At 37.7% G+C, this 13534-nt stretch overlaps 1 protein-coding gene across 1 annotated transcript in view; it reads right to left on the bottom strand.

The window, feature by feature from the left end:
- Positions 1–508: 508 nt before the first annotated feature.
- Positions 509–13534, bottom strand: part of LOC148829307 (uncharacterized) — a gene marked incomplete at its 5' end in the record, with an annotated part of 111831 nt that continues 98805 nt past the window's right edge. The window contains 2 exons of the mRNA XM_088922641.1: positions 509–603; positions 2742–2858. Coding sequence (XP_088778767.1) covers positions 509–603; positions 2742–2858 — 212 coding nt within the window. The remainder of the gene's footprint in view (positions 604–2741; positions 2859–13534) is intronic.

Here is a 13534-nt window from a genome sequence, read left to right as displayed (position 1 = left end):
ACTCAGACCAGACGGGATGATACTGTACATCTGAATGCAGTAACAGAAACCATTTACACAGTATATTTAAAAGGAAACATACAGTATTTCTACATTCAGCAACAAATTGATATTATTTTCAAATAGACAACAATGATCATTTCCTTCAGTTTACTCCATATAATTAATTATTTTTTACTTTTACATGTCAATTTTAAATAATAAAAAATATATGTATTTTTGAGTACAATGTAATTATGTCTTGATGATTAACCAGTTTTATATTTCTTTTTTAGGTACTGAAGCATTGAAATCTTTTAGACGCTTTCTGGATAAGGAACTGGTAAAATGATTAGCTTAAATATTTTGTTTCATGACCACAGAGAATCTTAAAAAGCTGCTTGACTGAAATCTGTTACAGTCTGATTGCTCTGATCTCTTGTCCATCTTCTGGTGTAACAGAATCAGCTGTTAGACAAAGGAGCTGGGGCTGTGATTTGACCCAGCAGGTAGGCACCTGGGAGGCCTTTTAATTGATCCAGAAACTGCGTGGCTTTGAGTCCTCCAGGTGTAACTTTCTGCTGATGCCTCTTACAAGTGAGCGGGTCCGCTTAAGGTCATATGCTGCAAAAATCAATGAATTATTTATTATTCAAAAAATATATCTAAAGCAAAATATTGAAAAATTTGCCCAAACTACAAGTATCCATTATGAGGGATAGTAGATTTATTTGATTATGAGACTACATTTAACACTATTAATGGTAACTGATTTGCATCTCAATACAAATAACAATTTTGCAATACATTTGTCTACTGAAATGCTACTATTGAAACTGAAACATTGCCATAAAAAATGTTAATGCAGTGAATTAACCTGAATACTGAAGGTTTCACTTATTATAGCCCCTTTACAGCATATCCCAGTGCTCAAGGTAGACCTCCAACTGTTTTCAACATAAAAGCTTCGACCCATACAGTATGTGCTGTGAAAATGTTTCTATTTCAGGGAACTTAGGTTATGGACATAACTCCATGTTCTCTTTAAATGGCAAGATATTACCAACAAGAAGGAATATGTGTTCTAAAGCTGTCATTGAAGAAACTACCAAGTAGTTCAGAAATTCCCTATTTCTATTCAGAAACTCTGCTCTGGAACCTGGTGGACTGGCACTGAACTCCTCAAGGTTTAGACGGGGTACAGGTCTTAAAATGCTGGATGGTCAGAGAGACAATATTTCCAAGATCTTTGAGCTGAAGACCATAGTCAGGCTACAAAACATCATGGGAGACTGGCACTGTACTAGTTGTGTCTGCACAGCCTGTTACTATACCATAGCTTCAAAGAGCTGTCAGATGGCCTCAGAAACATTGTTACAGGGCATCAGAGCCTGAGTACCACCCTTAGTAAAATACAGTCACTATGGAGAACAGAAGCAGCAGCAGTACTTCCCTCTTCTTCTAGGGATGGAGAACTGCGCTGACCATGAGGAGAACCTGAACTTGGCAAATAAGCTAAACCTACTGCCAGGTGAATTTTGTGGGGGAAACACTGTGCTCAGGGGACACAGAGAAGATCAGGTGGAATGCTGGTGTGTCCCAGGGTGTCACAGAGTGGGGAGACATCAAAACACTGAATTCTAGCCTCATATGTACATTCTTACATTGTAGTGTTGTTTTTATAGTTAACCTGCTGAGCCTAGGTGGCAACAGTATGTTAATGTCCAAAAGTACTGTATCTGTCCTGACAGTGGTAAGCAAAACACAGTGTTTGATTACAGGCCTCACACTAATACAGCACTACAGGAAAGCTATACAGTACATATATATTTGATATATATAAACATACAAACATTCGTTTAAAAGTTTAAAAGTAAATACATAAAACAGTGAAGGACCTAAAGGAGAAATTGGCAGCCACACATTTCATATTCCGAGTGCCACACCTGTTTAATAAAAGAAGGAAGATTTGCTAACAAGGAGACAAAACAGAATTCTTTAAAGAACAAAAGTAAAACTATTTTTTGTTTATTGTCTGATGGTTCTCAGATTTTTTTGATCATTTTCAAGATGATCAGTTTGATCCAGAATTTCAAAGCTTCGGTGCACTTACTGTATTCTAAAACAGAACAAGGTTCTTGTATACAACATACTTGTATAAATGTATATAATAATGTATAAATTTCTCAATCAGTATTTTTTGTGTCTGTATTATACAAAACGCATTTCATAGTGAGCTCTAATAAAGAATATACTGTAAATTGTACAAAATGGCAAATTTCTAACATTGAATAAAAACTGTCTTAATGTCTGTCTTTTAAAGCAGAAAACTGGTATTCAATAGTAGGTCATTAGTTACATTGTATAGCTACAGGATGTTGTAAATTAATTTCACAGAAAATATATTAATATTATCCTAACGTTTTATTCTACATAATAAAGATAAAAACAGTACAGTATCTGTCTTTTTTCTCCAGATGATGCATAATTCATTTGAAGACATAAACGACTTATGTTATTAAGATAAGAGTTAATGTTTTGTTCTAAAATGTCATGTAATGTCTGAATCAGAACTGTGAACATATGGAAATATCATCCATCAGTGAATTGTATGCACCAGTTGCTTACAGTACATCATAGTTATGCTTTTATCTTACTTCTTCTCTTTTTTCTCCCTTTTTATGCTATACAGTAAGATGCTTTTTTCTTGAACCATCCTATAATACTGCAGTTTCTTCTACTGTATATTACTGTATTGGTACCTTTTAATAGTGCTTTTATTTCTTCCGTGAACAATCCACTCGTGATCCATTCATCATAATTATGAATGTAGTCGAATGCAGTAAGTCCTTGATTATTTCTGTGCAACACATCTGATCCTGTGGAAAAAATACAGTCGTTTTTATGAGGAGTATTAAACCCAAAGCAATCCTGAGTGCTGGTGAAGTTAGTTTTCTTAAAGACACATGGAGAACAGGCTCACTTATGTTATAATGAGGGAAAATGTTACAGTTTGTACAGTACTTCTGGTAACATTCTTTGAAAAGGAAATTTTATAAACTCAGACTCCAAAACAGAAAATAACTCTGTAAACATCCTATTAAATGAAAATGGATTGTATTTGATTATTCAGTGGCCATTGGTTAAGACTTATGAAAGAGCATTCTAGGAATTTAAAAGCATGACACCTCATTTCCATCTTGTAGGTGAATTTGAATTATTTTTTACAGTTATCAAATTCTTGCATTCTGCAAAAGTTTTCACAGTTATAAGGACATGATGACAATCATTATTCAGCTAGTGTAATAGTAGTGTAGTGCATTTGGCACTGATCTTGTTCTGAATGGTAACATCACCCTAGTGGAACCTGGATGGTGTTGAATTCACCCATGGCAGGAGGCCTGGCCTTTGGTATAGGGAATTCCCCACTGTCTCGGGAGTAGTGCTGTGTGGCTTTGAAGCCATGGATGCCTGCTGGCTTTCATGATCAAATTCCAAATAGAAACAGAACTACAATCATAACACTAGGTGTAAAAAAAAGTTTGAAATTTGAATACAAAAAATGTCTCATACAAAGGTGAGGTTTAAAAATCCCATATAAAATACATAGCAAGTAATAAGAGAATCAAACTTACTGAAATTTCAGAACAGACTCATAAAGTTTTGATTTATATCAAATAGGTAAACAATTCATTTTAACTATGTCAGAAAGGTCAATGTGTTAAAAAATTGCATATAGTCATTATCTATTCTTTCCTCCCTTAGGGTATGCAAATGATCAGATTCTAATTTCACTCCCATGAATGCTAATCACATATGAACATTTTGAGAATTTCAGAAAGGAATTAAAGTTAGGGTCTTCAAAAGCAGTAACCAATGTACTGCACATTACTGTTTGAGAATTTTTACAAAGAGCTCTAAAACCCAGTTCTTAATCACCACAAGGTTTTCTATATCTAATTCTAACTGAAGTTACTTAATTAAATTAATTAATCAAAAAATCATAAGTAAACATTTATGTTTGTATATTAGGTGTATTATGCATTCTATATCGGCATAGGTGTCTGGCTACAACTTTAAATACATGATGCAGCTAAATGGTGACATCAGTTCTTTTTGGATAACTACTGTAGGTATTCTGCTCTGCCTAAATACACTGCCATTGATCAAATCGAATTGATCAAAATAAGTTTGCACAGTCTTTTTTAATGTTTCATTATATATTAACACATGTACTGTAGTAGTAGCTCTGATTCTGGAAAAGCTAAAAAGCTATTAAAATAACAATATTTAAGATTCACCCTGACCAAAAAGAGCTTATTATGAAATCGCATTATTAATGAGAAATGTCCAAACTCCAAACCAGAAACAGTGAAACATCATCATAAAAATTGACACCATTTTGCCAAATCAGGTTCCTCCTCTTGCAACCTTTGTTTAGAGAAATACTGTACATGTGGTAGAGGGCATGGGCTGATAGGTGTACATTGATTTAACTGTGAGAACACTGTCCATACCTGCTGTATTGTTTTAGTATTTTGTTAATTAAAGTTTTTAATTTTGTGGAAGAACACTAAAAATGCAACACTGTAACACCAACACAACCCCACTCTATCCCATGTGTCCTCATGTCCTATCACGCAAAATTAATTTCCTCCTCCCTTCCCCTCCTGTGGGTGGCAAAATCATCCCCTCAGCACAACCCAACCTACAGCAAAGTAGGTAAGAGTCCAAAGAATCTGAATGAACTAAAAGAAGAAGCTGATGGTAAATTGAATGGTGCATTGAAGTTCCAGACTCTATCTCTTAAGACTGCACAGTCCCTTTCTCTGACCCCATGGAAACACCTACTTTTTTTCTCTCTGCACAAAATATCAAGTCCAATTACATGCTAATTAGGGCAATTCAGACAACAAACACTCCAGGACACTAAATTAAGATTTGACTTAAGATTCAAATATTAATACTCAAAGGTCAGAACAAAAAATGCAATACAGTCGTGGAAGAATCAAAGCAGAACAAGAAATGCAGTAAATAAAACCAGAGTTGGATTTCTGTATACAACCAGAGTTGGATTTCTGTATACAACTATATTGTCGTATACATTTTCTATATTATTTTTATATTACATTTTCTGTACACAATTTTCTGTATTGTAGTTCTGTCACTCAGGCCACCACACAAGAATAAAAACTGTTCCCATTCAAAGAATTCTAACTGACAGAAGACAGGGCAGGACAACTCCCTCCTGTAACACTGTGGAGAACAAAAAGAGATACTAAAACCTCCGAAAACTCCCACGACACAGAAACAAAGACACTAATCACCATCTGTAGCTCCAACAAAAAGCTAGACAGTGATCAACATATCACAAACTGGGCCCTTATCTATCACAGACAAGTAGGATCTCCCTAAATGTCCAGAGTAGGAATGGATTCCATGTGGGACAGATCAGAGAAAAGGGCCTTGCTTGATAATCGTCTGGGTCCCACACTTGTCAAACATGACAGAAACGACTCTGATGGAGACTCATACAAGAATTTATCTCCTCCATGTGAGACCCCTGTGCACTACAGGATATACAGTACAAAAAATCCTCTCCCTATGCAGTCTGTTGGACATTCCAGATCCAAACGCTCCTGTGGAGCCTCCATGCAGTTACACTCTTTTCTTTTTAACATAGGCATGCCTTAACTGCATGAAACACAGACATTTTTCCATAGTTCTGGTGTGAGAACTGAAAAACCTGTTGTAGTTCTCACATCACTTTGTTGAACTGATTCAGAGCCTTATACAAACAACATTGTTAAAATCATGCTGTTTTTGGCTGATTCAGAGCCTTATACAAACAACATTGTTAAAATCATGCTGTGTTGGGTTGATTGAGAGCTTTATACAAACAACATTGTTAAAATCATGTTGCAGATAGTATTGCTACCAAAGACCACTCCATGACTGGTGCCAACTTCTATTGTGTTGTTAATTATTCAAAACACCTTTCATGAGATATAGTGCAAAAAGATCAAGCCACTTTCTTTTTCAGGGCCAACAGGTTTAAGCAAGGCAGTAAAAGATTTATGAATGCAGGATGGAAAGTAATTCTGGTTCGGCAGCCAGATTCCTGACTAGGTCTAGTGCATGTAATCACATTACTCCTATCCTGGAGTCCTTGCACTGGCTCCCTGTCAAGTTAAATGTCGACTTCATGCTCACCTATAAGGCTCTTCATGGCTTGGCAGCACAGTACTTGTCTGAGCTACAATCGTCCTACTCTCCACCTTGCAACCTTTGCTCTTCTAATTCTGATCTCCTATATTTCCCCCAAGCCCGTCTACACTCTATGAGTGTTATGCCCCAAAAGTCTAGAACTCTATCCTAAAATCTAGACTCAAAACCTTCTTTAGAACAGCCTTTAATTAACTGGTTCTGTTCTTTAGCCCTTTGCTCCTACTGTATTCAGTATCCCCATCTACTGTCTCCTCTCATTGTGTATTCTTATTTTGCAGATCTTCTGTGTTTTGTTATCATTGTTGTCGTTCTGTAGAGCACTTTGAGAAGCCACCTTTAAATACGCTATATAGTTAATTATTGTGGGGAAGGAGCTTCATGAATTGTAGCCATCTCACTGTCTGAATCACATAATTTTCTTCTCTATATCAGTTTTTAGATCACTCCAATGTTTAGTTTGTTTCTAAATTGCCTCTAGCAACAGTGCATATACTGTATAAATTCCTTCTGAAAAAAATGCAACTTATTTATCATTCAGGTGCTTAATTTTACATAGAGTTAAATTTTAAATTTTGTAATGCATAGCTACTCTCAGTATTGTTCTTTTTTGGAAGAATATTGAAATGTAACAAATTGTTTTGGCTTTACTCAGCACAGGAATATTCCAGATTATTAGACAAAGGACAGATAGTTATCATCTGTGGCATTGTGGGCCATGGATCCATTTGTTTTGACCTTGTTATTTACTTACACACTATTAAACACTATTTTTACTTCTCCTGTTAGAGTCATTCTTCTGTCATTCCCCTCAGCCAACAAGTCTTGATGACTCCATTAAACTTCATATTTACACACCTGGTGGCATTTTAGATTTAATTCTTCATTTTTACACATCATTTATGTTATTACAATAACCCACTTTGCTCCATGGAATTTCAGATGTGTAAACTTGAACACAGATAGACAGACACCGATCTATCTCTTAGTTTGCCTTAAGTATCACACATTTCTGTACAGTGATTGGAACAAAGTTTGAGATTTTTAAAATGGTAATTGAAGTAGTGAAAAGTAATCCAGTGCAACTGATTACCTTAGCTTTTTCAATCTAAAATTGATGACATGAGAAGTCAAAGTTATCTTTAATTTCCACTTTCAAGAAATACAGTATCCAACACTTTTATAGTGCATCTCATTTAGCAGTTTCATGCAATCTTTCCTCAGTACACCATGATGACAATACATCATACCATAAAATAGATTAGAGAGTGTTATCACAGCGCTGTAAAAGACTCATTGCCAGTTATCACAAACGCTTGATTGCAGTTGTTGCTGCTAAGGGTGGCCCAACCAGTTATTAGGTTTAGGGGGCAATCACTTTTTCACACAGGGCCATGTAGGTTTGGATTTTTTTTCCCCCTTAATAATAAAAACCTTCATTTAAAAACTGCATTTTGTGTTTACTTATGTTATCAATTCAATTCAATTCAATTCAAGGTGCTTTATTAGCATGACCGATGGGTACAATCAGTGTTGCCAAAGCAAATGAAAGTAATGATATTTACATGAAACAAAACAAAAATAGAAGTAAAATAAAATCTACAGACATATTACAGACATTTACAACAAAGACATATTATACAATATTGACATATTCTGTAGGCGGCTGGAGCATTATTGGGAGACAGACTCACTGTTCCTCAGGCTGTGACAGGAGATCACATACTGGGCTGCCAGTTCAACTGAGTTCCCTCCTCCCTCTCCCAGTAGGATTGGGACCCGTTGTGATTCTGGCAGGTGTGGGAACTCTGGGATTAGATTTCTGAATTTCGGGAAGAATGTTTCTCTAATCCCAGAGTATCTGTCACAGTGCAGTAGGAAGTGCACCTCTGTCTCTATTTCTCCCCGCTGGCAGTGGGAGCACAGCCTGTCCTCTCTGGACAGCCAGGTCTGCCTGTGTCGCCCAGTTTCTATGGCCAGGTTGTGGTCACTGAGCCTGTACTTCGTCAGGGTCTGTTTCTGTTTGTTATTTTTTATTTTGGTCAAATATTCAGCTAGTGTGTATTGTCTGTTTAAGGTTCTGTAACATTCCAGTTTATGTTGTGTCTGTGTGTGTGTGTCCCAGTGTGTGAGATATTGCTGTTTGATCTGTGCTGTGATGTGGTTGAGTCTGGGTTGTGGTGCTCTAGCAGTGCTGTCCTGAGGCTGGTTAGTGTCGGTGTGGCTCAGGTCGGTGAGCCTCAGGACCAGCTGGCTCAGGGGGCTCTGTTTTGGGCTCAGCTCTTGGCTCAGCAGGGCTTTGTGGTGGTAGGAATTTTGGTCACTGTTTTTTAGGTGTAGCCAATACTTGAATATTCTTTTCTGTATGTTTATCAATAGTGGGTACTGGCCTAATTCGGCCCTGCACCCGTTGTTAGGAGTTCTTCTCTGCACACGGAGGATGTTTCTACAGATCTCCATGTGCAGAGTTTCTGTGGGGTGTTTGTCCCATTGGGTGTAATCCTGGTCTGTGAGGGGACCCCACACTTCACTGCCGTATAGGGCAATGGGTTGGATTACACTTTCAAGTATTTGGAGCCAGATTCTTGTTGGTGGGTTGATGTTGAAGAGCCTCCTTCTTATTGTGTAGAAAGCCCTGAGTGCCTTCTCCCTCAGTGCCTTCACTGCCAGGTCAAAACTCCCGGAAGAGCTGATGGTGAGACCGAGATATGTGTAGCTGGATGTGTGCTCCAATGTGTTGTTGTTCAGTGTGAATTTGTACCTGTTTCCCTGAGGTCTGGCTTTCTTCTGGAAAACCATAACTCTGGTCTTGTCCAGATTGACTGTCAGTGCCCAGGTCTGACAGTACTGCTCCAGCAGTGCCAGGTTCTGCTGCAGCCCCTGTTCTGTGGGCGACAGCAGGACCAGGTCATCTGCGTAGAGCAGGAACTTGATTTCTGTGTCGTGTAGTGTGAGACCAGGAGCTGCAGACTGCTCCAACATTCCTGCTAATTCGTTGATATAGATATTGAACAGTGTTGGGCTCAGGCTGCAGCCCTGTCTCACCCCGCGGCCTTGGGTGAAGAATTTAGTCCTTTTGTTTCCAATTTTCACTGCACATTTGCTCTCTGAATACATTGATTTAATTATGTCGTACACTTTGCCCCCTATGCCGCTTTGGAGTAGTTTATAAAACAATCTCTCATGCCAAATCGAGTCAAATGCTTTTTTGAAATCGACAAAGCAGGCAAAAATTTTTCCTTTGTGTTTTTGGTGGACGTGTTTGTCTATCAGTGTGTGTAGGGTGTAAATGTGATCAGATGTGCGGTGATCTGGCAAGAAGCCAATCTGACTTTTACTCAGGACATTGTGTTCGGTAAGGAAGGCCAGTATTCGTGTATTCAGGATACTGCAGAATACCTTCCCCAGGTTACTGTTCACACAGATGCCCCGGTAGTTGCTGGGATCGAGTTTATTTCCACTCTTATAGATGGGCGTGATCAGTCCTTGGTTCCAGGCCTCGGGGAAACATCCAGCTGTCATGATGAGATTGAGGAGTTTGAGCTGGGCTTGTTGCAACTTTGGGCTGCTGTGTCTCAGCATCTCATTTATGACTCCATCATGGCCACAGGCTTTGCGTGGTCTGAGGGCCTGGAGTTTGTCCAGTAGCTCCTGCTCAGTGATTGGGGAGTCTAAGGGGTTTTGGTTGTCTTTGATAGCCAATTCCAAAATTTTGAGTTTTTCATAAATGGTGTTTTGGTCTGATTGATTTGTATTTGGGAGCTTTTCATACAGACTTTCAAAGTATGTTTGCCAGATTGTTCCATTTTGGATGGCCAATTCTTCTGGTTTTGATTTGTTTAAGTTGTTCCACTTCTCCCAGAAACAGTTCTGATTTAGTGACTCCTCAATTTCTGCAAGTTGTTTGTCTATGTATGTGTTTCTTTTCTTTTTCAGCGTGTGTTTGTAAAGTTTTACCATGTCACAGTACCTGAGTCGCAGATCTGTGTTGTGTGGTTGTCTGTGTTTTTCATTTGAGACTTTTCGTAGTGCATTTCTGATGTTTTTGCACTCCGTATCAAACCACTTTTCTTTTGCTTTTGTTTTTTGGTAGTTTTTTGATTTAGTTGTTTTTAGCTTAGATTTTGATGCTAGTTTGTGGAATAGGTGATTTAGTTTTTGTGTGGCCAAGTTGATGCCTAATTTGTTGGTTTGATACGGAGTGTTTAGGAATGTGTCCATCAGTGTCTGAATTTCGTCATCGCCCAGTGCAGTTTGGTATCTGTCCAGGCTGTCTGTGTCCCATCTGTACGCCTGGTTGAGGTCATACAGCTGGCTGGGCTGTGTCCGTGTGTCTCTGTACTGGTGTGCTCTCTTCATGTAGAGTGTGATCTGGCTGTGGTCGGAGAGGGGAGTTTGTGGCCTGACAGTGAAGGCACTGATACAGGAGGGGTCCAGGTCGGTGATGGCGTAGTCCACCACACTGCTACCCAGAGCTGAGCTGTAGGTGAACCTGCCTAGAGAGTCCCCTCTAGTCCTGCCGTTGACGATGTACAGGCCCAGCCCTTGACAGAGCTGCAGCAGCTCGCGCCCGGTGCTGTTGACCGTAGTGTCATGGCTGCACCTGTGTGAGGTGACCGGTGTGTGGTACAGAGGGGATTGTCCGAATATGTGAGTGTTTCCCTGTGTGCTGGTGAAGTCTGCCAGTGTGCCTGTTCGTGCGTTGAGGTCACCATAGAGCAGCACGTTTCCCTGGCCCTGGAAGTGACCGATCTCCGTGTGGAGACTGGGGAGAATTCCCTCACTGTAGTAGGGGGATTCTGAGGGCGGGATGTAGACAGCACACAGGAAAACCTCGTTTTCTGTACAGATGGTATTTCTTTTGATTTTAAGCCAAACTCGTGACTCTTCTTTCTTTACTAATTGTATGGAGTGACTGAGCTCCGCTCTGTACCACACAATGATCCCCCCAGAGTCTCTGCCCCGGGTGATTTGGGGTTTTTTGACAGAGGGCACCATGATCTCCTTGTAGCCTGGGGGACAGTCGGTAGCCAAGTCTCCCCGACACCATGTCTCCTGTAGGATCATGATGTCTGTCTCCTATTGATGTCTGTTATCTTTGTCTAATATTTCAATTTGTTTGATGATTTGTTTGATGATCTGAAACATTTCAGTGTGACAAACATGCAAAAAAATAAGAAATCAGGAAGGGGGCAAACACTTTTTCACACCACTGTATATACTTGTTTTCATTTGCATGATTTCTGAAAAAAACTTTAAAATTAATTTAGCCATATTCAAAAGTCTCTCAACGGTATTATTGTTGCCTGACAAAAGGTTTGAAACCTAGTCTTCATTAATAACTTGAATAAATAAAAAGAATTACAGTACTATAATAGATTTCTGAACAAACATGTAGAAGCTGTACTACATTAGTTATATCTCATGAGCAGTCTTCATCTTTTTTAACTGAGTCTTTCTTTTTTGGATACATCACAGTACTGTAAATTGGCTCATTTGATCATGAGATAAGATTTACTTAGCTAAAGCCAGGGGTATTCCAATGTGCTGCAGGGTGAAAAGAGTGCCGGAACCCAGATAAATCTTTTTTATCTCATCTTTTTATCATCATACATAAGGAGGTAAAATTCTTTTTTATGGTCTCTAATGCTAATCTAGTTCCTTTCCAATTGCAGTGGTACTTGGGTCGTAAACAAAGACCATAAACAATGAATACAGAGTGTTTTTGCAAAACTGTAGTGAAACATACTGACAAACAATGTACTAAAAGAATACAGCAAAAAAAGGTAAAAATTGATTGCTGAATTTAATGAATCATGAGTATTCTAAAGGTTGCAACATTTCAATTAAATTACATCTCTTTTGACAGTAACTTTTATACTGTAAATGACTGGTTATGAGAGGAATCTTAATCTCTATAGTAATTAATATTCTCTTCATTCATAATATGGTGTTTATGCCAAGAATTGTATACTACTATGCATTGAAGATGTACTGTAATACCGACCTGGTGTTGTTGATCATCTAGAATAGGAACATTAAACTACTTTCCTGGTGGTCTGAACAGTCATTTACATGTTGACCCACCCAACCCCAATTTAATTCATTAGTGTTGTAATCTAATTGTAATGAAAACGTAAAACTTCTTTCTGTAACTGAGAAGGTTTTGTAACTAGTGGACCATGAATGAAAGGTCTTTAAAACCATCAGTTTTTAAGAACCTTGAAAACATGTTTCATGTGTTCAAGTGACCCAATCATTTCATTTATTTTAGGACTAAATTTGAAAAAAAAAGTAAAAGAAAAATGAACCATTAATTTATCCTTAATTAATTTCAAATTTAGGACAATTTTCTGGATACATTTCAATAACTGAATCAGACATTTTTACATTTTGTGACTTAAAAGAGTTATTATTTGGTGCCTGTCTTCTCTTGTTTGTCATCCGTGGTCTAAAACATGCATTTATAAAACATGCATTTTCTAAGTTTAGAATTGGTTAAATTGATTAGACTAATTTATCATGTGTGTTTTCTTTCTGTCTCTAGTTTAATTTCCTAGAACCCTAAAGGCTGGAATGAGCCAACAAGCACAAGGGATGCCATTAAATTATATTCTTAGTCCAACAACAAAACCACACATTATTTTTTCCCAGTATTCAAAACTAACACACACACTAACAACTAACAAATTCAGTCTATATTTAGACAGCTAAAAACATAATTTTGATTGATATGTATTTTTTGTAGAGTAATTCCAGGGAGAAAAAAAAGTAGACCTGTAATTAGGGGGATTTCTCTACTGATTGATTTTTTGTCTTACTTTTTCATCACTTGTGATTTAACTATCAAACCTTAATTTCATTAATTTTCTGTTGATTATGGCACATTCCTGAACAAATTATGCAACTTGTCATACAGCATGATGTAAGGATGTCCTACCCCCTTATTTAACTTCTGTAAAACAAACTATGCAAACTAATACAAACCACAAGTTATTTAGAATTGATTTATTGACTGCGGAGCAAAATCTTTAATGTACTCATTGCTCATTTCACCAATAACCATTCCTTGTTTAGTATTATGTACAGTTCTGTTAAAATGGACGGTTGTACTATACACAACTATGTACAGTTGTACTATGTACAACTTTGCCTTAATGCTGAAAGACCATACAAACAGCATTTAAAATGATCAATTGATGACTAAACTAAACTAACAAACCAAATTGCAGTTTTTGGATTATCAAGTAAGTTTTGTAATTGTAATTTATATCGACATATTAATAAACTTTGTATAAAACATAATATATCAGAATACACAGTTATAAAA

The sequence above is a fragment of the Atractosteus spatula genome, chromosome 8, assembly GCF_055471065.1.
Source record: "Atractosteus spatula isolate fAtrSpa1 chromosome 8, fAtrSpa1.hap1, whole genome shotgun sequence".
Classification (NCBI taxonomy): domain Eukaryota; kingdom Metazoa; phylum Chordata; class Actinopteri; order Semionotiformes; family Lepisosteidae; genus Atractosteus; species Atractosteus spatula.
The sequence above is the reverse complement of the archived record's forward strand: the minus strand, read 5'-3'. Positions and strand labels throughout refer to the sequence as shown.